We start from the raw sequence: 26,810 nt of genomic DNA, 5'->3' as shown, positions 1-26,810 counted from the left end.
GTGCACGGCCTCATTGAATAACATTGGTCCGAGTGCAATCCGATGTTTTGACGGATCGCACTCGGACCAAAGCTACGGTTGTCTGCATGATCCATTAGTGTGTGCTGTGCCAGACTGAAGTCATGGCCCAAATGCCCTGCTAGAAGCCAGCTGAGGAGGATGATGGAAGAGGAACTATGGCGAAGTGTGAGTGACCAACCTAACAGGACTAGTAGGATTGCGAGCCAGAGGGTAGGAGCACATAACAATTGGACTCACTGGAGTGCGCCTGCCTGTGTAAAAGTGTGTGAGAAAGTAATCAAGAGAGAAGAGAAGCCATGTAAAAGTGTGGGGTGATGAAAAAACTGTGTGTTCTCTAACACCGTAGTTATTGTAAGGAATGGGCCTCATAGTCAGAAAAAGAACCACCTGCTAAACTGACTTTGCGTCACTTTGGTCTTTCTTTCCCTGAGTGCATAGCCATCTCACAGCAAAGAACAAGACATCCAGATCATCTTAAAGAGGTTCACCACATCATCCAAGCACACCCATCTTAACCTTAAAGAGGTCCTGTCACCTGGTCAAAAGTGGCTAGTTTTTACTCTTATTTTCTTCACGCTCCTAACCTGAGTAGTCGGTTATGTTTTTTTTTAATCCACCACATAGTTCCAGAGATACGGGCCTTCTGATTTAGTGCAAATTTTTAAGGTTTTTACAAGGGAGCGTGGCTCACAGGATTCCCTGGGGACGTGTCTTTAGGCTGCTGTGCTTTATTATCCTGTAAGCACCACCCCAATAGTAAAAGACATAAAAATTAACACTAGGAAGACCCATATGTCTGGAACCTTATAGTAGATTTAAAAAAATAAAATAAAACTGAATTCATCAGGGGAGCACTGGGAATAAAATAATAGCAAAAAGTAGGTCTTCTATAAGGTAAATGTAGCCAGCCCAACTGTCCCCTGACATCTGCTGTCTGAAGACAAGAAACCTAATGGTTTTATAACCATAGTTCTAGATAAAAAAAGAGTTGTTTTAGAAAACCATGACCTTGACTACAGAAGACAAAAAAAGGAATAAAAAAATGCAGGTCTTTCTGCTGTCCGATTACTACCACATAGACAAATTAAAGGGGTTGTCCTATATTTACAATGTATCATCTGACCACAGGATAGCTGGGATACCAATCGTAACGATAACAGGGGTTTCAGCTTTGAACTTAAATGTGGTCTCACATGTCTCTACGAATTCTGTAGCCCCAACCGATGATATCTTGTGACTATGTCAACACCAACACCAGAAAGAAGCCATATAATCACATTAAAAAAGAACAGGAATCCGAGTCTCCCCATCTTCACATATCTGAATTCTGCATAGCACATATGCACTATAGAGCAGACCTGCAAAATATTACTTTCATTTATCTTGCAATGTGTCTCAGTGGTATTGTAGAAGATCATCAATGTATTGACCACATCATGACGACAATTTTTCATTTTTGCACTTTTCCCTCCCTTTCTTCCAAGAGCCATGACTTTTTTATTTCTCTAGTGACATAGACGTATTAGGACTTGGGGGATGAGTTGCAGTTTTGAATGATACCATTCCTGTTACCATATTATGTAATGGAAAATGGGAAAAATATTCGAAGTGCGATGAAATGGTGAAAAAACACGCAATTCCACCATTGTTTTTTGTTCTTTATATTTCATCTGTTGTGCAATGAAAAATTATGTGGCACCATGATTCTTCCAGTTAGTACAACCTGGTAATTAGTGGCTAAATAAAATTCAGAAATTTGTAAAAATTATTGTTTGTGTCGCTATTTTCTGATATCCGTAACTCTTATTTTTCCGTTGATGGAGATGTGCGGAGCTTGTTTTTTTGTGTGCGAGTTGACTTTTTTATTGATACCATTTTCATTGCTTTTTATTGTATTTTATTAAAGAGGTGCATCAACTGAAAATGGCAATTCTGGTATTTCAATTAAGTTTCTCTTTATGGCATTTGCAATACGTGTCAATTAATTTAATATTTTGCTATATGGACCTTTTACAGATGCACCAATACCAAATATGTTTTTATTTCTTTATTTTAAACTGTGGTAAGGGAGGAATTTTTTTTTATTTTTTAAAAACATTTTTAAATCATTTTTTTAATTCTCCTAAGGGACTCAACCCTGCAACCACTTGTTCTATTTACTGCAATACTGCAAAATTTAAAATCTCATAAAAATGTATCCAAAATTCAGTGCCAGTGTGATATTTAATAGGAAGTTTTTAAAACCCTATGCAGAACTACATTTCCCATCATGCCTTTAGTGCCTGCCCTGGTCAGCTTGTCACTTATCAGTATCTGCAGTGTTGACAGCAGGAAGGAATTTGTGAATGTGCTTAATGTTTTTGACATTAGAAGTTTGCTCAGTGAGAGACACGTACAAGCAGCAGTGCCGGCCGGGGTGCCCAGAGAGTTGGGTACAGAATAGACGAGCATGGGATCTAAGTTGTGGGTACGAGTGGCCAGATGCCAGCTCCTCGTCATCTGCCTCTTCACTATGGTAATGAGATCATTTCTTGTTATTTCATAATTTGTCATATTTTTTAAGGAAGGAACTTGTTATTAATGTTCTTCCAGTATGTGCACGCCGGCTCATTGTTATAGAGTATAGGGCAGACCAGCCCTGATCAAATACAATGAGGGATTTCAACAAAAGAAATCTGCCAGAAAAGTGTGCACCTATGATATAAAAAATGGGACATGCACCAGTTACAAATCACTCTAGACATTTTATTAATGGCAAACTTTTCCCGAACCCGTGCCACTGTTTGGGGCTAAATTTTGGTATAAATATATGCCAGTCATGAAGCATCATTAGGAAGAGATGTGTGAATAGTCTTGAAAATTTGTGCCATTTTTGCGTACTAATCAGTATTATCATTCAATACTACAGTATGTACAGTACAGACCAAAAGTTTGGACACACCTTCTCATTTAAAGATTTTTCTGTATTTTCATGACTTTGAAAATTGTACATTCACACTGAAGGCATCAAAACTATGAATTAACACATGTGGAATTATATACTTAACAAAAAAGTGTGAAACAACTGAAAATATGTCTTATATTCTAGGTTCTTCAAAGTAGCCACCTTTTTCTTTGATGACTGCTTTGCACACTCTTGGCATTCTCTTGATGAGCTTCAAGAGGTAGTCTTTAAATGAGAAGGTGTGTCCAAACTTTTGGTCTGTACTGTACATGTACGATTATTTATCAGTATAGCGCCATGCTAGAAATTGTTTCAAAAATATAATTTTAGGAATTCCTTATGCCATCCATATGCCCTAGACCAGGGACAGACCCATACTGTCAATGTATTACATTAATGGTAATTCATTACAATTTTTTGGGGGGTAGATGAGAGAGTTGCCATAAATAGGCTTCACAATAACTACAATTATTAAAGAATTCTTAACAGCATTTTTATGCAATCAACTGTCCTAATTACCTATGTAAAGATGTATAAGTGTATTAATAAACTTACTGATTGCCGTCCTCCCCAGTTTCCAGCCTCACTCCGGTGCTCTTCTTGACCACGTGAACTGCAAACAGATTGAGCGGCTCACACAGGGGTTGTCAGAATTCCTGTTGTCCTTCTACAGTTTAACCTCTAGTGGCTGCTATTGTTCACCTTTATAATTGTACTGCAATCCCACTCCTTACCACTGGAGGCTGCTGTTGTGTTCTGTAATTGCCCTTTACTTAGATGGCAGACTCAGAACCTGTGGGATCCATCTTGTTTCCTGTTTGGATCTACTTAAAGCCGCATGGATCTCTCACTCATTGCTCGAGTATTCTGTCTAGCTGTTAGCCTAGTTCCAGTCTCCAGCTCCTGAACATTCTTACCCAGACTGTTCTCACCTATCTATGGATTGTTTCCTACAATTCCTCTTGCTAACTCCAAGAACTTTTACTATCGCTTGCTGTTCCTGCTCGTGCTCCTTCAGCCACTGTTTTCCAGCAGTACTACGCCAGTCTTGTAACAGGGGTTTATGTGTGATTCAGAAGTCACTGTCTCTATGTAAGTCTGAGGCTCCATAGACTTACATTGAAGGAAGTAGCTCTGGTCTATACAATAGTCACTGTGTGACCCGGCAAAGAAGAGGAGCAGTCACTTGGGACCAGAACAGTGCTGGAAACTGGAAAAGACGACGATCAGCAGGTATAACAATACACTTACACATCATTACATAAGTAATTAGGACCGTTTATGAAGTAAAAAAATTTGTCAGGACTTCTTTAAATATAAAAAAGCTAAATGCTTAGCTATTCATGCTTTCAAGACAGAATTTAGCCTTAATATGCTAACAGAGTTGACCACTGGCAGCAAGTGTTCAATTTCCCTGCAACGCTACCACAGGGAAAGGACGCATTACACACTGAATATAAAGGGAACCTGTCACGTGAAAAAATGCTATTAACCTGCAGATATCATTAACAGTAATAGTGTTTTGAACCTGCCCGGTGCCCCCACTTAGACCCCGGCTGCCGAGAGAAAATAAACTTAATTCCTCCCGGTAGCGTTCGTGTTTCAGTCACGGGAGCGGGTTTCAGTGCGGGTTCAGTCACCACTCTGTGTATAGAGAGAAGTATCTGTAATCGTGTCACCGGCACTGACTGACAGCCGACTCTAATGCTGAGCTGCTGTCAATCAGTGCTGGGGCATAGTTATAGCCGCCGCTCTCTGTACACAGAGCGGTGACTGAAATCACGCCGCCGCCTTCGAGACTGAAACCCAAAAGTTACCGGGAAGAATAAAGATCATTTCCTCCCTGCAGCGGGGGTCTAAATTCCAGCATTGGGCAGGTTCAGAACGCTATTAATCTGCAGATTACTTCATATCTGCAGGTTAATAGCGTATTTTCACTTGACAGGTTCCCTTTAAATATATATGCTGTTTATATAGTGCAGAGACGTTCCAGGTTCTTAGCAGTGTGTCGTTCTCCACTTGACAAAATAACTGAAGATCCTGAACAGAAGACCTCTCCCACCCCAGTTACTTCAAAACTTATTAATGCATCTTTTACAGTATTGAATCTGCATTGCAAACTAGGAACACCATGAATTTTGCAGTGTATTAGTATATTTATGTGTGGACAATCATAATCTGTGCATCAGCTGCCGTTGCTGAACTGTACCCCACAGATGGCTGAGCTGGATTTTGCTTCAGACAACTATGTTGCCAAAATGAGGCATTTATCACACTTGTTTCAATAGTAGTCATCAACTGAAAATGTGGAATTCAATGTAAAGTGTGGAATTCAAATAATTTTTGCACTAGTCTGAATAGTTTAGCATTGAATGGAGAAAGTTCTTACAGGTTAAAAGGGATTTCCAGACTAAATATTCATTCCCTCTGTCACTTTATTTGACTGTAGATTGCCAAATCCTGACCATGTGCAGTATGCACACGGTCAGGATTCCCCTCTGCTGCCAGCACGATCGGTCCTGTCACAGGCCGACTAGCATCTTATTCGCTTCTCCCAATAGAACATTGAGAGAAGCAGGAAAAGTTGGTAGTCAGCACATATTGCAAATTTGCATACTTGTGACAACAGCTCGGGCTGGCAATAGAGGGGAAGCCTAACAGTTTGCATACTGCATATTCCACACTGTCAGGATTCAGCAATCTGCAGAGGCAGAAATTTATGTTCAGACCGAAAAAACCCTCTGATGATGACCATTTTATATGGGAGCTTACTGTCTGTACAGTATGAATACATTTTGTGTCTATACTACATAATATAATATTTGTGTTTCTATATCAGTTACATACTGTACCTATGTATGTCTCTTCAATTGTGTACATCTGGCTGTTTTTAGGTCCTGGTAATAGGTTGCTGCATTTTGACTGTAATAACTGGCTTCGGCTCTCACTTCACCATATTTACCGAGGCCTCTCCTGCTGACAATATGATTAGAGATCTGCATTATACCAGTAAGTACTGATGGACAGTCACCTCATTTTGATCTTTTTAATTGTAATTACAACTGAACAGGAAATATTATGCATATATGTGGTATTTATTACATCATACAGAAGTGCAAACTTTGTGCTGTTTCTATAAAACAATATATTGGTGCAGGTCTGGATTTACCAAGAAAGTAAAATATGGGATCAGGGCCCGGACAAGGTATTTGCCCTAGGCAGATTAAGCTAATGGTGCTCTCCCCTCCCACATGAGCCTTCAGCCCCATGTAAAGGAATGGGTCAGAGACTAAGGTAACAGGACCCCTAACGCACCCCCCCCCACCCACCCAATAGGTCAGGCAACAAGCTCTGACGACCACTTTCACTAGAATTGTTACCTGTTTCACCCAAAAATACCAACAAAAGTAAAAAAAAAAAGTGGTGTAGTTTAGAGGTGAGGCTCGACAAGGAGTGTGTTTTCATATTTATATATGGAATCATTCATTGCTTGGAGACCATTTACAAGATACCAAGGAAAAATAGTGATATTCATCCCTGACATCCTATATTTTAAATGTCAAACCCAAGGACAGTCAAGGAAACTAATATTACTTAACTATAATGGGGGCCATTTGGTTTCAATTAAGGTGTGCAGCATTTGGCGGATAACCCAATGGAAGTTAAACAGACCCCATTTTAAAGGTATACGTATGATGGTTCTTATATCCGTCATGCAACAGTTACAGTTTGCAACAAAACTGATGGTGGTTCTGGTGCCATATTCCTGTATGTATAGTGGTTCTGGTGACATATTCATGTACTGATGATTGTTTTGGTCTCGTATTACTGTACTGTTGGTGGTTGTGGTGACATCTTCATATAGTGATGGTTGTTCTGGTGCTATATTCATGTACTATTTGTAATGCACACGCCCGGACTGACTGTCGTGTGCGTGTATATGTAGTGATTCCACTGGACCGTACCGGAGAGTGAATGCCTGGAGGGGCGTAACTAAGTATCCACCCGATCCGACCAAGGTCGCACGACGGCATACGACGCCAGTGCACCAAGGAGGAACCGAGCAGAGGGACCAGGTGCTACTCCAGGTCAGACCCCGGACACGGCTGTTGACCCACACCGGGGAATACAGGAACAGGCAGGTTAGGCTGGCACACAGACTGGTGGGTATAGGCAGACACGGCTGGTATGCAGACGGGTGGATGCTGGCAAGCACAACTGGTATGCAAACAGGGAGGTACTGGCAGGTACGGCCGGTATGCATGCAGGTGGATGCTGGTAAGCACGACTGGTATGCAGGCAGGGAGGTACTGGCAGGTACAACAGGTTGGAGCACAGAGTGGATAGGACCCAGTACAGACTGGGACTCAGGAACAGAACCGCAGATGCGGTGGACAAACAAAGCAGAGTGAGGCCGCCCGGAGCGGCGAGCAAGAGCAGAGCAAGACGAGGCCGTCTGGAGCGGTGAACGAGAGTAGAGCAGGATGAGGCCGCCTGGGGCGGTGAGCAAGAGTGGAGCAGGACGAGACTGCCGGAGCAGTGAGCAAAAGGTCAGAGCAGAGCGAGACTGCCGGAGCAGTGAGCAAAGGGTCAGAGCGAGACTGCCGAAGCAGTGAGCAAAGGGTCAGAACAGAGCGAGACTGCCAGAGCAGTGAGCAAAGAGTCAGAGCAGAGCGAGACTGCCGGAGCAGTGAGCAAAGGGTCAGAGCAGAGCGAGACTGTCGGAGCAGTGAGCAAAGGGGCAGAGCAGAGCGAGACTGTCGGAGTAGTGAGCAAAGGGTCAGAGCGAGACTGCCGGAGCAGTGAGCAAAGGGTCAGAGCAGAGCGAGACTGCCAGAGCAGTGAGCAAAGGGTCAGAGCAGAGCGAGACTGCCGGAGCAGTGAGCAAAGGGGCAGAGCAGAGCGAGACTGCCAGAGCAGTGAGCAAAGGGGCAGAGCAGAGTGAGACTGCCGGAGCACTGAGCAAAGGGGCAGAGCAGAGTGAGACTGCCGGAGCAGTGAGCAAAGGGTCAGAGCAGAGCGAGACTGCCGGAGCAGTGAGCAAAGGGGCAGAGCAGAGCGAGACTGCAGGAGCAGTGAGCAAAGGGGCAGAGCAGAGCGAGACTGCCGGAGCAGTGAGCAAAGGGGCAGAGCAGAGCGAGACTGCCAGAGCAGTGAGCAAAGGGGCAGAGCAGAGCGAGACTGCCGGAGCAGTGAGCAAAGGGGTAAGAGCAGAGCGAGACAAGGAGACAGGACTCTGTTCACACGGAACAGGCAGGAAGGGAAAGGCAGAACCAGATACCCACAGGGTACTTGTAGTGAAGTAGCGAATGGACCACAAACTCACAAACGGAAGTACAGTGACAACGAGCAGGAGTTAGGTACGAGTTCAGACTCTGCAGAAAAAGGGAAGATATGGGCGTAGAGAGAAACGGAAAACAGGCAGGAAGATAGTTAGGGCAGGAACAGACACTGGGAAAAGACACAGACAACAGATCTAGGTATGCGGCCCCTAGAGGGCAGAAGGAACAGGCTAAGAGCGTGTTCACACGGGCCTGGAATTACAGCCTCCAGGAAAGGCAGAAAGACAGCTGGCTAGGGTGCACAGACAGGACACAGTTCAGACACGGGAACTGATACCACAAGGCAGGAAACATAGACAGGACCTGGCACATCCGTGACTGGAAGCCAACTGACAGAACAAGATGCTCAGGCATGGATTCCAAGGAGGAGCTGGTTTAAATACCAGGTGACAGACAGCAATAGGCTGAGGAAGCATTAGGGGTGTGTCTGCAGCAGCTACAAGAAACAGGAAGTTCAGCGGGCATCGCCCTAAGCAGCCAGAGTAGAGCAAAGCAGACAGTATGGAAAGAAGCCAGAGTGGCAGTCTGGACTGGAAATCAAGTGCGCGCTCTTGCACAGTGGGAGATGGACCACTATGCAAGGACACTGCCAGGTATGTTACACTATTGACGATCCTGGTGATGTATTCACGTAGGGATGATGATTCTGGTGGTGTATTCATCACCAGAACCATCATCAGTACATTAATATGAAACCAAAATCATCATCAGTACATGAATACATCACCAGAGCCATTAAAAGTACATAGAATGGAACCAGAACCATAATCAGTAAATTAATAGGTAATAGGTACATGAATACCTCACCAGAACTACCATCATTAGATAAATCCATCACCATAACCTCCATAAGTATATGAATACATCACAAGAACCACTGTCAGTAAATAAATACAACACCAGTACCATTATCAGCACATGAATACATCACCATAATCACCATCAGTACATGAATGCATCACCAGAATCACCATCAGTACATGAATACATCATCAAGCTTAGTACAGCAATCAATTGTAATGTCAAGTCAGGCCCAAATACATTTGTATGTCATTAACCTACAACTCCCAGTATGTCCTTAACAATAGTAAGGAGATGCTGAGAGTTGTTGTTATCAGTCATTATCAGAATGTGGACCATTCAGGAACCACAGGACTATTGAGATGTAGTCAGTATCAACAAGTAAACATTTACATCCAGATACCTTATAGGTGAGATTTTCTCTGATTAAGTAGTATCTTTCTTTTCGTCTTCATCTCTTCCAGATGCCATGGTGGCTTTTCACATTCACAGATCTTGTCTGCAAACTTCCTTCTTCTCCGGTCTTCTGCAGCACCCCGACACAGTGCCCTTAAAAATAAGAGTGTTATTAAAATGCCCTCTGCATAAAATATCTGTCCATTTTATGATCTACATAATCCTCTTATGGCATATGGCCTCCACACTGTCTGTCCTTATGAGCTACATCAGCCACAACGTCCGCTTAATGAGGTATAACCGTCCTACTGTCTGACATTATTAGCTATAACCGCCACACCGTCAGCCCCTATGAACTATAGCCTATACCATGCCTGTCCCCTCTCCACTGTTTTCCCTTACACTTTATAACTTCACACTGTGCCCCCTCCATGCTAACCTCTTTCCCTATCCATATTCATACTGTGCCCCTTTTTCACACTATGTTCTCATCCTGCCGTTGTCCTCTCCAAACTGTACCCCCTCCTCACACTGTCTTCCTACACAGTATGATGGTCACCAGAGCCACCCATGCAGTATAATATCCACAACAGCCCCCAATATACACTATGATGTCCATCACAGCCTCCATGCAGTATGATGTCTTCCCCAGTCCCCTATTATATAGTATGATGGTCCCCATAACACTCCATACAGTATTATGGCCCCCAGTCACTGATATAGTATAATAGCCCCACAGCCCCTTATACAGTATAATGTCCCCCACAGCACCCCACACAGTATAATATCCACCACAGTCCCCCAATATACAGTATAATGTCCCACACAACCCGTTATATAATATAGTCGCCACAGCCCTCATTATAAGGTCTCCAACAGCACCCAATACAGTATGTTCACCCTCTTGTAATTCAAGATAATTTCTCAAAAATTGACAAAATTTTATTCAATCAGGAGTGTTTAGGTAACAACGTTTCGGTCAAATAGACCTTCATCAGAACACTCTGCAACAATGAAATCAACAGAAGATAATAAGCATATTGAAGATAGTATAGCAATATTCATATTCTAGTCATGTATGTTTATATCACAGCAAAAATTTATATATCTCAGCAGCAACATTGTATAGAATATACTGAGCATACATATAGGGTACAATAACAAAGCTGTGATAGAACCCAATATAATGCTTTCTATAACTCAATGAAAAATAAGCAAAATACAGGAGACATAGGAGAAATAGAAGAAAAAGAAGCGTACCTGTGTGATTGAGAGATAGGGGAAAAGTGGGACTCAATGCCTCACATGTATGGGCATGGCGTTGGAACCTGCTCGTGCACCATCAATAGGACGTGCAGTGATTTATTTCCTTATCTACACCCTCTTGTAATGTCCCCATAGCCAGCCCTCTTGTAATGTTCCCATAGCCAGCCCCTCTTGTAATGTCCCCATAGCCAGCCCTCTTGTAATGTCCCCATAGCCAGCCCCTCTTGTAATGTCCCCATAGCCAGCCCCTCTTGTAATGTCCCCATAGCAAGCCCCTCTTGTAATGTTCCCATAGCCAACCCCTTATATCCACATAGTCAGCCTCTTATATTTCCATAGCTAGCTTCCTATGTCCACATAGCCAGACCCTATTGTATTGTCCCCATAGCCAGCCCCTTATGTACCCATAGCCAGCCCCTCTTGGAATGTTCCCATAGCCAGCTCCTTATGTCCACATAGCCAGCCCCTCTTGTAATATCTCCATAGCCAGCCCTTTATGTTCCCATAGCCAACTCTTCTTTTGATGTCCCCAAAGCCCCTCTTATGGCCCCATAGCCAGCACCTTATGTCCCCATAGCCAACCCTTTATTTCCACATAGCCAGCCCCTTATGTCTCCATAGCCCCTCTTATGTCCCTATAACCAGCCCCTTATTTCCCCATAGTCAGCCCCTCTTGTGATGTTTCCACATCACTTATAGTGGCTTGTGAAAGCCCCCTTGAGTTTTTACCTATTTTGTTACATTACATCCTTTGTTTAAATATTTTCGGAATCTGATTTGCGTGTGATGCATCAATTTAGCACTAAATAGTCTAAGTTGGTGAAGTGAAGTGAGAAAAATATAGGCATAAATTAAATTTCTGGGATCAAATAGCAAAAAATTGGCATGTGTATAAGTATTCATCCTTTCTGCTTTGAAGCCTCTAAAAATTTCTGTTGCAGGCAATTACCTTCATAAGTCACATGCTCAGTGAAAGGAAGTCCAAATGTGTGCAATCTAAGTGTCACATGTCTGTCAGTATATACACTTTATCTTTTCTGAAAGATCACAGAGGCTGTAACACCATTAAAGAGGTTGTCGACTACTTTTACATTGATGGGTTATCCATAGGATAGGTCATCAATGTCTGATGGGCCTGGGTCCAACACCCGGTACCACCGCCGCTCAGCTGCTATCTGTGTCGGCGGCCGCCGGCCGGAAGTACTTACTTGCAGAGCTGGCAGTTTACTTGTAGTGGCTGCAGCTGGGTACTACACATCCGCCTCCAATTGATTTGAATAGGAGGCACTACTAATCAAACAACACCATGAAGACCAAGTAGATCTCCAAACAAGTCAGAGACAAAGTTATTAAGAAGTAGAAATCAGGGTTGGGTTATAAAAAAATATCCCAATCTCTCATGATCCCCCATGACCATCAAATCCATCCATTATTATCAAATGGAAAGAACATGGTACCACAACAAACCTGCCAAGAGAGGACCGCCCACCAAAACTCTCAGCCCCGGCAAAGGAGGACATTAGAGGCATCACAGAGATCAAAGGTAACCCTGATGGAGATGCAGAGTTCCCAAGCAGAGACTGGAGTATCTGTCCATACGACTGCAATAAACCGTACATTGCATAAAGAAGGCCTTTATGGAAAAGTGGACAGAAAAAAGTCTTTACTTACACACAAAAAGTCTTTTTGAGTTGGCCAAAAGACTTGTGGGAGACTCCCTAAATGTATGGAGAAAGGTGCTGTGGTAAGATGAGACCAACATTGAACTTTTTGGCCACCAAGGGAAATGCTATGTCTGGTGCCAAACCAACATAGCTCATCACCACAAGAACATCCCCACAGTAAAACATGGTGGTGGCAGCGTCATGCTGTGGGGATGTCTTTCAGTAGCAGGGACAGGGAAAATGATATGAGTTGAGGGGAAGATGGATGGTGCAAAATACAGGGATATTCTTGAGCAAAACCTGTTTCAGTCTGTCAGTGATTTGAGACTGGGACAGAGGTTCACCTTCCAACAAGACAATGACCCAAAGCAACACTCGAGTGGTTTAAGGGGAAACGTGTAAATGTTTTGGAGTGGCCTAGTCAAAGCCCAAACCTTAATCCAATTGAGAATCAGTGGTCAGACTTGAAGATTGCTGTTCACCAGAGGAAACCATCTAACTTGAAGGAGCTGAAGCCGAAGCTTAAATAGACTTTAAGGTACTAAGCAGCCGGGATCAGAGTTATCCCTGATCCCAGACATTACAAAAGAATATTGGTTGTATACTATAGCCAGCACTTGGTGTATGGCAAAAACACAGCTCCTGACCCTGTGTCATTCAGTGGATGGAACTGTACATCCATTTGCGAGAATGCATTGCCAAAATGGATGTACCATTACGTCCAACTGCAAAGCCTAATGTGCACGATAATTGGGAGGTCAGGGGTGATAAGTGGTGATAGCTATATCTTGAATGTTTGTTCACTTAACATCTATTCAATCTTTGGGAAGATTTAAAGTAGGTGATATATTGTACATGTAGGCTACAGCAATGGCTCCATGAGTTGAAATCCAGCCCTAAGCGAGAGATATGTTACCATGAATAGACAGGCGTTGCTGTATGGGTGCAGGGTTATAGGCGTCCTGCTGATAACAGATTGTCGTTATAGATGTAACTCAATCAGGAAATATATGATGGACAGATTAGTACATAATCTTCCAGTACCCATCACTCCACCCTGATATGTTATCTTCTGTATGTGTGAAGAAGACCTCTGCATGGTGCGCTGCCCGGAGCATTTTATGTTTTCGTTGCTTTCAGATGGGCAGATTTCTGACCACAAATGAGTTGCAATTGACTATACAGAAGCTGATTGCTGTTCATTTAACTCTTTCCCTGTTGTGTGAGCTCGTACTATACCTGGCAAATGTTAACTGTGTTATAAAGCCAACATGTAGGTCGAAAAGCAGCCTAGCTCCGATTATTGCGGTTTAACCTCTTAAAAGCCACTCATGAATCTTTGTTAGCAACTTTTAAAGGGGTTATATGGGTCTTCTCTTATTTTTTGGCATGGGGCTAAGAATTTACCTATAAGTAGTTGATAATTACCTGGCTGTTCTGCCCAACGGCGATCACGGAGCGCTCCTGCAGATGATTCTCCTGCTTCCGGTGATGTCACGTCCACAGAGCAGCTTCTTCTCTTCTACTCTGCTCTGTTGATGGGGTGTCACTGCCGATGTCATGCTGATTGACAACTAGCTCCCCGCTGCCTAACTGTGGGGAGCCAGCTGTCAATTAGGATGACATCCCATCGACAGAGCAGACTGGAAGAGAGAGAGCTGCTCTGCTGACATGAGGTCAAAGAAAGCAGGAGCATTACCTCCTGAGATAGACAGGTAGTTAGCAACAAAATCCTTAGGCACATATCAAAAATTAACAAAAGTCCCAGATGGCTTCTTTAAATAACTTGATCCTGCTGCAACATCCATTCAGACACTAATCACACACAATGACTCCCCCCCTTGATATGTAACCGCTGGATGGCGATGAGTGGTCATATTAGCTGGTGGCCTGCTGAAGGCCCTATCCCCTCCAACTTGGCTCTCATGAGAACCTTAACCTTAGGTTAGGCTTCATAGTAGACCATGATTTTTTTTTTAAAGTTTGTGATTTTCATGCAAACTTGATTGCAGGTTCTCCTGGAATATTAAAAAAGTTCCAAGTTAAAAAAAAAATCAAACAAACATACAAGTTTCAATCACCTTCCTTTTCCGAATATAAGAATAAAGAAGTTAAGAAAAAGTAAAAGAAAAATAAACATATTTGGTATTGCCAAATACGCAAAAGTCAGATCTATGAAAATATATAATTATTCAACCTGTAAGGCAATCGCTGTAAAGACAAAAACAATTTGAAACACCAGAATTGCTAGTTTTTGATTGCCACATTTCTTCCAAAATATACAACAAAAAGCAATAAAAACATTGTTTGCACCCCAAATTAGTATCAATCAAAACTAGAGCACATGATGCAAAAAACAAGTCCTGTATACAACTCCATAATGTAGTAAGAGTCTCAGAAAATTGTGGCATAAACCAATTTTTTTTTTTTTTTTTTTTACAAAGTTCTGATTTTTTTTTACTACTTAAATAATTTAATATGCTGTATATACAATTTAGGTATTGTTGTAACCAAACTGACCAGAAAAAACATATCACCAGGTTATTTATACAGCACAAGAAATGTCATAAAACAAAAGCCCAAACAAAAGGGTAGAATTTAGTTATTTTTTACCATTTCACTCCACAAAGATTTTTTGGGTTTGTTTTTTTTTAGCACATTTTATGATAAAATGAATGTTGGTATTCAATGCTACAACTGGTTCCACAAAAACAAGCCCTTATATGGCTATGTCAACAGGAGAATAAAAAAGTTATAGCTCTTGGGAAAAGGGGAAGAAAATGCAAAAGTGCAGAAAAAAAGAAAATTGGAAGCGGTTAGCGGTCTATTCCCATGGTCCGATGTAAACTGTGAGGGCCAGAAAGATCATTCCAATTTTTGTTTTGTTGACATGCAGTGTGCATATTTTTGGTAACACATCCCCTATTTAGGTGGAGCAATGTGCTGCTAAGGGCTCACTCACACTGGCCTATAAATCGGACCAGTGCAATGTGAGAAAATATTGCATTGCACTCTCACCAATGTTAGTAAATGAGACATTGCTCGTCTGCAATTTTTTTCTCAGCTAGGATCAGACTGAGAAACAAATCGCAGCATGTTGCGATAGTCTGTGAGAATCGGATCGCAGTCGCCAATGGAAGTCAATGGGTGCGAGAAAAAAATTGCATGGCACACGGACCATGCATGTGCCATCCGATTTTTAAGCACACATCTCAAAAGAAACCCAACAATTCATCAGCCAAGTACAGTAAATTCACAGCCGGAACCATCAGAATAGAATAGATAGAATAGATATATAGATAGAATAGATAGGTAGAAATAAGTCAGTGAGATATATAATCAGTGCTGGGGCAGCTGAGGGCTGGTCTTATTAGGCTGGGAAGGGGCCAATATCCATGGACCTTCCCAGCCTTTTAATATCAGCCTGCAGCTGTCTGCTTAGCCTTTGCTGGTTATTAAAAAGAGGGGGGACCACACATCATTTTTTTTAGATTCCCCCTTTCTTAATAACCAGTAAAGGCTAAGCAGACAGCTGTGAGCTGATATTAATAGGCTGGGAAGCTCCATAGTTATTTTCCCCTTCCAAGACTATTAAGACCAGCTCACAGCTGTCTGCTTTCCCATAGCTGGTTACTAAAAATAAGCGGGACCCCACGCCATTTTTTTTAAAATTTATTCCTAAAAAGCCGCCGGATAAGCTCCACAGATCTTATTAAATATCTGACGGCTATCTCTCTCTATCTAACACTCTAACAATCTATATCTGTATGTAAAAGATGTTAAAAACACATTGCATATGGCTTGCATACGCAATTCATGCTAGTTGAGAAAAATCACATTGTACTCGCATGACACTCGTCCTACTATTCTTGATCAATATCAGACCAGTTTTTTATACGCTAGTGTGACTCCAGGCTAAGGATGATTTTTATACCAGCATATATGATCCAATCAGCTGAGAAATTAAAGTTTTGGTCATTTGTTGGCCAATGATTGGGAACATGCGTTCTTATGAGCTCTAGTTCATCCAATATGAAACTTACCTGTAGGGCTTTTTCACACACTGTGTTTTTTGCTGCTTTCTTTTTCCAAGTAATGTTTTGCAGTACCAGCAAAGTGAATGAGATTTCTGAAATCTCATACACATGCTGCTAATTTTTCTTTTTGCAGATTTGAACTATCAAAGCGTTTTTCCGAATCTGTAGTGTCAATTCTTTCAGCGTTTTTGAATCTTTTTTCATCCTTTCAAATGAATGGGGGAAAAAAAACGCAATTAAAAACTCATCAAAAATAACATGCGCATTTCACAAAGTGTTTTTCTTACCAACACTGGTTTTTGCTGCAGAAAAATCTCCTGTAAATACTCAACATGTGCACATACCCCAAGTGTGGGTGCATAAACTATATGAACAGATATAGTATATTTCTGTAATTAATTCACTCTTCTTTCCCCAGTGGTTCTGTATGGCAGCTTTGTATGTGGGCTGCTCATTCTTACCCTCCTAATCAGCGCCATTGCTGTTATCCGGGAATCCCAGCACCTCATGGCAACTGTAAGTGTCAAACATTTGGGAAGGGATAGGGATGAATTCACAGCAAACATAAATGTTGTCACTTTAAAGTCATTCTTTAACTGTAAAATCCTATAAAAGTTACACATATCAAACTATTGCTAATAGTACTAATTGTTCTCACTTGTATGTATGTTGAGGTCACTGGATGGACTACAAACTGGGAATGTAAGAAATAAAGAAGTAATCATAAAGGTGGAGAAAATTGTCAGACTTCTGAAATTGCTGATAACCGCAAAACGATAAATTGCATTGAAGTACATAGAAAATGTAGACAAATACAAGATACTGGTTTTCTGCCCATAAAAATACTATATAATGTACAAATGCCTAATAATCTGCTACTGTGAAATATATGGTGACAAAGTTAAAACTACAATGCCCTCTACTGGATGACAATGTAATTACTTTCTTTTGAAATGTAAATATTGACCAGAAGCATAGCTAGGGGTCCAGCACAGAGGGGCACAAAGAAGCCAAATATATGACTGAAGGGGCGGTAAAACTTCTGAGTGGGCCCTAAACAAGTAACTATGTTTACTACTATGGTGTTCCACCCTAATAGAGGATGCAGGAGAACCTCAGCAGATGACCGCGCAGTTAGTGGAAATAAATCACTATACAAAAACCAACACTGATATTACCGCCATATGGTGACCGTATAGGGGTAGATATCAGTCCTGCAGAACATACAAGAGATTACAGTACAGTTTCAGATGAGTACTTACAGCTGACGTTCTTTCTGAAGGAGTTGTTCACTTTTCCAGTCTTTGCCATACAGCCTAGACCGACATGACAACTTCTCCAGCCATGACTCATCTGCAGTGATTTGACTCCTCACATTTCCAGCATGGTCCTCCTCTATCCCCAACCTCCACAAACTCCTCATCCTGCTGTATGTGTCCCTATTAGGGCACCTGCTGTGTGGCACAACAGTGCTCCTCTTACTGCCCTCCATAATAATGCCACCACTGTGCCTCTTACATAGTAATAATGCCTCCTTTGTGCCCTCTAGATGTTAAAAATTACTCCTAGAATATATCAATGCCTGTGTAAGCGACCAAGAAAACAGCGTCCACATTTTGCCCCATAGAAAGTAATAATGACCCTTGTGTGCCCATTTGACAGTCACAATACCCTGAGTGCCCCTATAACAGTAATTGTCCACTTAACATTTCATTATGTCCCTTGAGTCCCCCCATGTACACATCCCCTATACACAGTATGATGTCCCCACAGCTACCTTATACTCAGTATAATACCCACACGTCTCTCTATACACAGTATAATGGACCTACATCTCCTCTATATACAATATGATGTCCCCACAGCTCCCCTATACACAGTATTATGCCCCACAGCTTCCCACTACACACTATGATGTCCCCACAGCTCCTCACTACCAGTATGATGTCCCCATAGCTCCCCTATGCACAATATAATACCCACACAGCACTCTATACTTAGTATTATGGGTCTTTTGCACCCTATGATGGGCCTCACAGTAGCCCCCACACTATATTATAGCCCATTAGTAGCTCCCATATAGTGGCCCCCACACTGTATGATGGATCCTTAGTAGCCCCCACACTGTATCATGCCCCCACACTGTATGATGGCCTCCTCATTGTCTAATGGCTCCCACAGTAGTCTCCAAAGTGTATGATGGCCTCCACACTAGTCCCCCACACTGTATTATGACCTTCTTAGTAGCACTTATTCTGTAAGATGTCCCCTTTATTAGCCCCTGTGCTGTATAATGGCCTCCTTAGTAGTTACCATTCTGTAGGAGAGCCCCCTTAGTAGCCCCCACTCTGCATGAAGGTCCTCTTAGTAGCCCCCACACAGTATGATGGCCAACTTAGTAGCCCCCACAGTGGATGAGGGCCTCCTTAGTGGCCCCCACACTGTATCTTGGCCCCCTTAGTAGCCCCCCCTGCTGTATTATGGCCCCCTTAGTAGCCCCTATGCTGTAAAATGGCCCTTTTAGTAGCTCCTATGCTGTATCATGGCCTCTTTAGTAGTTCCCACTTTGTAGGAGGGCCCCTTTAGTAGCCCTCACTCTGCATGAGGGTCCTCTTATTAGCCCCACACTGTATGAAGGTCCCCTTAGTAGCCCCCACATGCTGTTTTATGGCTCCCTTAATAGACCCCACTATGTATGAATGCCCCCTTAATAGCCACCACTATGTCTGAGGGCTCCCATAGTAGACCCCACTAAGTACTATGGCCCCCTTAGTAGACCCCACTATGTATGGGGCCTCCTTGGTAACTACCACTATGTATAATGGTCCCTTTAGTAGCTCTCATTATATATGAGGACTAGTGTTGATTGAGCACTTAAATGTTCGACTGCTCGGTACTCAAATCGAGCACGTCGGACACTCGGATGTGCTCGACTGGAGTAGAGAGCATAATGGAAGTTAATGGCAAACTCAAGCATTTTTCGGGGGTTGGAAACTCTCTCTCCTTTTCTTTCTGCGCCCAGCACAGATAATTCACTTACGGGGATCCGAGCACTCGAGCGCCACATGATACTTGGCACTGCTCAAGTATCGAGCAGTCCCGAACACGCTTGTCCATCACGAATGTGGACCCCTTAGTAGTGCACCACATACAGTGGGAAAAATATGTATTTGATACACTGCTGATTTTGCAAGTTTTCCCACCTACAAAGAATAGAGAGGTCTGTAATTTATATCATAGGTAGACATCAACTGTGAGAGACAGAATCTAAAAATATAAAGCAGAAAATCACATTGTATGATTTTTAAATAATTAAATTGCATTTTATTGCATGAAATAGGTATTTGATCACCTACCAACCAGCAAGAATTCTGGCTCTCACAGACCTGTTAGTTTTTCTTTAAGAAGCCCTCCTACTCTGCACTCATTACCTGTATTAATTGCACCTGTTTGAACTCGTTACCTGTATAAAAGACACCTGTCTACACACTCAATCAATCACACTCCAACCTCTCCACCATGACCAAGACCAAAGAGCTGTCTAAGGAAACCAGGGACAAAATTGTAGACCTGCACAAGCTGGGATGGGCTACAGGACAATAGGCAAGCAGCTAAGTGAGAAGGCAACAACTGTTGGCACAATTATTAGAAAATGGAAGAAACACAAGATGACTGTCAATCTTCCTCGGTCTGGGATTCCATGCAAGATCTCGCCTCGTGGGGTAAGGATGATACTGAAAGACGTCAGGAACTAGCCCAGAACTACATAGGAGGACCTGGTCAATGACCTGAAGAGAGCTGGGATCACAGTCTCAAACATTAACGTTAGTAACTTCCTACGCCGTCATGGATTAAAATCCTGCAGGGCACACAAGACCCCCGCTGCTCACACCAGCATATGTCCAAGCCTGTTTGAAGTTCGTCAATGATCATATGGGTGATCCAGAGGAAGCATGGGAGAAGGTCATGTGATCAGATGAGAACAAAATAGAACTTTTTGGTATCAACTCCACTAGCCGTGTTTGGAGGAAGAAGAAGGATGAGTACAACCCCAAGAACACCGTCCCAACCGTGAAGCATGGTGGGGGAAACATCATTCTTTGGGGGTTCTTTTCTGCAAAGGGGATGTGGCGCCCCTGCAGGTCCAGTTGCCACAGAGGTACTGCATCTCATCCAGAGGTGTGGTACCCCACTCTCAGGTAAGGTGGGATCACTACCCAGGACCAACACACTCACATCCAACACACACCACTCCTGAGGGAAGGGTGAGATTGCTCCTGATGGAGAGCACAGTCCCTGTCCCTGTCAGGATGGTGGAACTAAGTGGAGAAGGTGGGTGGAGGAAGTAGTTTAGGGGAGCACAGAAAGAACGGTATAAAAGGAAGATAGAAAGATCTAGAAGGGTCCATTCTCCTGTTCCAGTGCTGGGAGCAGGAGTAGAGTTCAGTTCAGTCCTGCTCAGGGGAGCAAGAAAGAAGTTCAGTGGAGAGTTCTGGCAAAGGCCAGTCTACTGTTCCAGTGCTTGGAGCAGGAGTTGAGAGGAGCTGAGTGAGGAGTAGGGCCAAGCCAGAGAGGGCCAGAAGGAAAGTGAGGAGAGAAGACCGGAGCAGTGAGAGGGGCTCCAGAGAGAGAAGGGATCCTAGGGGCACGGCGAGTGCGGGATGCCACCCGTGCGCCCGAGTTCATTCTGACGTGGAGGGGTCAAGGCCACAGGAGGGGACCGGCCCCAGCCTAGTGGAGTACTTTAAGGCTCAGCTAGCAAACCGGAGGTTGCGGTATCTTTATGTGCCGTAGCCACAGTCCACACATAATCGTTGAAAAGTTGGCCATATAGGACTAAGGGGACAGACCGGACGTCGCCCGACAAGGCCCACGGCCACTGGCTCGGGACACTGTGTGTGAGACGCAGGGCAGGAGGGCGAGAGCCAGCGCATTGAGACGACCTTGAGAGGTACACAGAAAGGGGTCCCGTTCAAGTGCTTCCAAGATATCTGACAGTTGGCTGGATCACTTCCCCGGAGGACACAGGACGACATGGGCGGTTACAAACTGTAACTTGGAGAACTTAACAACGTGAGTAAAGCCTGAAGACTGCACCCCACTGTGTCCTTGACTAATTACTGCGTCACCTGCCCTGCACTACACTGTCCCTGCAGACAACATCTACCTCTTCAAATCACCATTTACTTCCCTGGAGCTTAGCTCTGCCCGTGGAGAGCTGAACCAACTCTGCTGCCTCACCATCAGCCCCAGTGGATCTGCACCGCAGCGGCGGCCCCATATAGCCGCATACCATGGGTGGCATCACGAACATTATCCCCAAAAAACTTTATTCCCCTTTTTCTTTTCATTATTTGACCGCCAGTGGCCATGGACTGGGCCACTGCCACCGTGACTACCCCGAAAAGGAAAGGCCCGGCTACCGAGTACCACACGGCCCCAGGGGGCGCGTCAGGGACAGGACCAATGCACCATATTGAAGCATCGTATTGAAAGGAGGATGGATGGGGTCATGTATCTCGAGATTTTGGCCAACAACCTCCTTCCCTCAGTAACTTCATTGAAGATGGGTCATGGCTGGGTCTTCCATCATGACAATGACCCAAAACACACAGTGCCCCCGTAAGAAGAATTTCAAGGTCCTGGAGTGGCCTAGCCAGTCTCCAGACCTGAAACCAATAGAAAATCTTTGGAGGGAGCTGAAACTCAATGTTGCCCAGCTACAACCCCTAAACCTGAAACTTGAAAGATCTGGAGAAGATCTGTATAGAGGAGTGAGCCAAAATCCCTGCTGCAGTGTGTGCAAACCTGGTCAAGAACTATAGGAAATGTCTAACCTCTGTAATTGCAAACAAAGGTTCCTGTACCAAATATTAAGTTCTGTTTTTCTATTGTATCAAATACTTATTTCATGCAATAAAATGCTAATTAATTATGTAAAAATCATACAATGTGATTTTCTGGTTTTTATTAGTGTTAAGCGAGCACTAAAATGCTCGGGTGCTCGAAGCTCGGGCCGAACTCACCGTGATACTCGGGTGCATGCAATGATTAAGAACTTATAGTTCGAAACGCATTTGCTGTTCCTCTCCAAGGTGGACTTTTAATATTTTTTGCATGACCCAATAAAATATGGATTTTAGAAGATTTGTTCAGCTGGATCTTCCTGGTTCCTCATTGTTCGTCTGGTAGCACTCCTGGCTCCGTGCTGTTGATCTTCTAGGTGGGTGAGCTGATTTTTCCCTTTCTTTTTCTGCAATGTTAGTCTATGGGAGACCTGAGCATTTTTGCGGCGGTACCCCCGGCAGTCTGTAGAAAGCCTAAAAAGTGCCCAAAACGATAGTGACAGTGCTCAAATGACATGGGGACAGCATGGGGATCACCCCAGGAAGCATTTCTGACCCCCAGGTCACTGCTGTCAACAACGTGGTCAGAGGTATTAAGCCACTTTTACAGGCTCACAATAAAACGTTCAAAAACTAAACTGAAACTGCTTTCCTGTGAAATATGTTAAGGAACATCCTTTCCAGGGTAAAGACTTGTGTATAAGGTAAAATAAATAACCAAAAACAAAAATACTTCTCCACACCTTGGGCTATGTTCATAAGTAGCAGTTTTTATGCGTTTTTGCACTTTTGTATTGCTTTCAACCGTGACAAATGCATTCACCGGGAAATGTCATTTTAACATTTTACAATCTTATCTGGCCATGTGCTGTGTGACACATGCATACAGTGCTGAAAAGACATGGGGACAGGATGGGGAAGACCCCTGGAAGCATCTCTGACACCTAGGTCACTGCCTAAAAGTGTGCCTATCAGAAGTGATCCTTGCCGCATCAGAAGATGCAGACTTGCAACTATCCCCGTGCAAGTCCTTGTCCCAGGGCAGTGTTCAATTGTACCTCCCCCATTCCTTGCAATGCAAGTGCTGCTTGCACTTGAAATTGGGCCTTTTAGGCATGTGGAGGCGTAATCTGGCCACCACGTCATGGCTGCGTCGGCGGCCTGGTATCCATACTCAGTCTCGAGCCGCCCGGCGGCCGGGTGCCCACACACGGTCCCCAGCAGCCTGAGGGCGGCCGGGTGTCCATAAACGGTCCCCAACCGCCCCTATTTGTCCCGGTGCGCAATATACACAAGCGCGCAAACCAAAACATTGCCTGTGCCCTCCTCAGTTCATTTAGTGGGAAGGACAGCCTAACCACAAACATGTGGACAAGTGAATGTGGCCAGGGATGGTCCATCTCACTGACGACTTCACAATGGGTTAATATTGTGGAAGCCGGGACACAGTTGGACACTGGGATGCAAAACGTCCTCCAGACATAGAGGATTGCGGATCCTGGGTCAATCAGGCTTCAACACAAAGTTCAGAAGGTAGACAGCAGCAGTGGTCAGCCTCCTACACAACGAGTAAATTATTCATGATCATGAGGCCATCCATCTCCTTAGATTTCTGTTCCTTGGAATGCAAGCGCATGTATGTAGTAGCAGCTAGGCCTGAGGTGGTCAGCGTTTTGGCGCATATCCTACCTCCTCCGAGGATTGCTGGATGTTTTCCTGCTACTATCCCAGTTCTATGACTCCCGTTAAAACAAAGCTTCAGGTGATGAATGATGGATGAGGTGGTGGCAAAGGAGAAAGAGCAGGAGGAACAGGGACCATTCACATCAATATCAGGCCAGTCAACCACACAAGTCTTGTAGGATATGTTTCTGTACCAAAAGGAGCGGTTCGGCTACACAGTTATAGGGCATACAGTGAGTGCAATGCCTACCAAAAATTTCGAGGCACTCCAATGCCCCTTGGAAGTGACATGGAGGTAAGAGGGTCTTAACTAAACCGTTTTTTCCATTTATAGCAACTGGGTCTCCTGTATACTGTTGGCCTAAGCAGTGAATGGAAGGCTTTCCAAAAATTATGAGGAACTGCAATGCCCCTTGAAACAGACGTGGATTACAGCGTACTAAAAGCCTTCTACCCATTATTGGGGAGTGGGTATCCCTTAGTGTTCGCCTATGCATTGAAAAGCAAAAGCTGACTAAATTTAGGAGGAAATGGAATGCCCGTTGGAAGAGTCGTGGATGTTAGAGTTAATTAAAAACAACATTTCAATGTCCCTTGGAAGAGCTGTGGAGTTCAGAGTGGTTTAACAAGACGGTTTTAATGCCCCTTGGAAGAGACGTGGAGTTCAGAGTGGTTTAACAAGACAGTTTTAATGCCCCTAGGAAGAGACGTGGAGTTCAGAGTGGTTTAACAAGATGGTTTTAATGCCCCTTGGAAAAGACGTGGAGTTCAGAGTGGTTTAACAAGACGGTTTTAATGCCCCTTGGAAGAGACGTGGAGGTCACAGTAGCTTAACAAGACGGTTTTAATGCCCCTTGGAAGAGACGTGGAGGTCAGAGTGGTTTAACAAGATGGTTTTAATGCCCCTTGGAAGAGACGTGGAGTTCAGAGTGGTTTAACAAGACGGTTTTAATGCCCCTTGGAAGAGACGTAGAGTTCAGAGTGGTTTAACAAGACGGTTTTAATGCCCCTTGGAAGATACGTGGTATTCAGAGTGGTTTAACAAGACAGTTTTAATGCCCCTTGGAAGAGACGTGGAGGTCACAGTAGCTTAACAAGACGGATTTAATGCCCCTTGGAAGAGACGTGGAGTTCAGAGTGGTTTAACAAGATGGTTTTAATGCCCCTTGGAAGAGACGTGGAGTTCAGAGTGGTTTAACAAGACAGTTTTAATGCCCCTAGGAAGAGACGTGGAGTTCAGAGTGGTTTAACAAGATGGTTTTAATGCCCCTTGGAAAAGACGTGGAGTTCAGAGTGGTTTAACAAGACGGTTTTAATGCCCCTTGGAAGAGACGTGGAGGTCACAGTAGCTTAACAAGACGGTTTTAATGCCCCTTGGAAGAGACGTGGAGTTCAGAGTGGTTTAACAAGACGGTTTTAATGCCCCTTGGAAGAGACGTAGAGTTCAGAGTGGTTTAACAAGACGGTTTTAATGCCCCTTGGAAGATACGTGGTATTCAGAGTGGTTTAACAAGACAGTTTTAATGCCTCTTGGAAGAGACGTGGAGGTCACAGTAGCTTAACAAGACGGATTTAATGCCCCTTGGAAGAGACGTGGAGTTCAGAGTGGTTTAACAAGATGGTTTTAATGCCCCTTGGAAGAGACGGGGAGGTCACAGTAGCTTAACAAGACGGTTTTAATGCCCTTTGGAAGAGACGTGGAGGTCACAGTAGCTTAACAAGACGGTTTTAATGCCCTTGAAAGAGACGTGGAGGTCACAGTAGCTTAACAAGACGGTTTTAATGCCCCTTGGAAGAGACATGGAGGTCAGACTGGTTTAACAAGACAGTTTTAATGCCCCTTGGAAGAGACGTGGAGTTCAGAGTGGTTTAACAAGACGGTTTTAATGCCCCTTGGAAGAGACGTGGAGGTCACAGTAGCTTAACAAGACGGTTTTAATGCCCCTTGGAAGAGACGTGGAGGTCAGAGTGGTTTAACAAGACGGTTTTAATGCCCCTTGGAAGAGACGTGGAGGTCACAGTAGCTTAACAAGACGGTTTTAATGCCCCTTGGAAGAGACGTGGAGGTCAGAGTGGTTTAACAAGACAGTTTTAATGCCCCTTGGAAGAGACGTGGAGGTCACAGTAGCTTAACAAGACAGTTTTAATGCCCCGTGGGAGAGACGTGGAGTTCAGAGTGGTTTAACAAGACGGTTTTAATGCCCCTTGGAAGAGACGTGGAGGTCACAGTAGCTTAAGAAGACGGTTTTAATGCCCCTTACAGGAGCCATGCAGTACAGCATATTAAAAACATTATTCCCATTATTGGGGAGTGGGTCTCCCATAGTCTTTGCCTATGCCTTCCAAGCAAAAGCTGCCAAAAATTAGGACGGTGCCAATGCTGGCAACACGGACACCCTGGTGGTATAGTGGTGGTGGAGGCTGAGGATAAGGAAAAGAGGAAAAACAGCCGAAATGAGGAAGCGTATACCAATGTGTGGGTGTGAAGCAGTGCATGGGAATACACCTCCCAAAATAACACAGTGGATTTGACTTTGTTATTCTGCTGTCATTTGGTGGTGATGAGAAGTCTGGCCCAATCCACCCCTTGTTCATTTTGATAAGGGTCAGCTTGTCAGCATTGTCAGTTGACAGGCGAGTGCACTTATCAGTTATAATTCCCTCAGCGGCACTAAAAACACGCTCCGATAACACGCTAGCGGCAGGACAGGCCAGGACCTCCAAGGCGTACAGAGCGAGTTCATTCCAAGTGTCCAGCTTGGATACCCAATAATTAAAAGGCACAGAGGAATCACAGAGGGCGCTGGTAC

General features: G+C 43.9%; 1 protein-coding gene across 1 annotated transcript in view; it reads left to right on the top strand.

The window, feature by feature from the left end:
- Positions 1–2,361: 2,361 nt before the first annotated feature.
- The window catches only part of TSPAN32 (tetraspanin 32), a 58,540-nt gene continuing 34,091 nt past the window's right edge, over positions 2,362–26,810 (top strand). Inside the window, exons 1-3 of the mRNA XM_073659547.1 lie at positions 2,362–2,536; positions 5,860–5,974; positions 16,890–16,987. Coding sequence (XP_073515648.1) covers positions 2,471–2,536; positions 5,860–5,974; positions 16,890–16,987 — 279 coding nt within the window. The 5' untranslated portion in view covers positions 2,362–2,470. The remainder of the gene's footprint in view (positions 2,537–5,859; positions 5,975–16,889; positions 16,988–26,810) is intronic.

The sequence above is a fragment of the Phyllobates terribilis genome, unplaced genomic scaffold (assembly GCF_046119375.1).
Source record: "Phyllobates terribilis strain yellow unplaced genomic scaffold, ASM4611937v1 Scaffold_13__5_contigs__length_258822181, whole genome shotgun sequence".
Taxonomy (NCBI): Eukaryota; Metazoa; Chordata; class Amphibia; order Anura; family Dendrobatidae; genus Phyllobates; species Phyllobates terribilis.
This window is presented reverse-complemented; position numbering and strand designations above follow the sequence as displayed.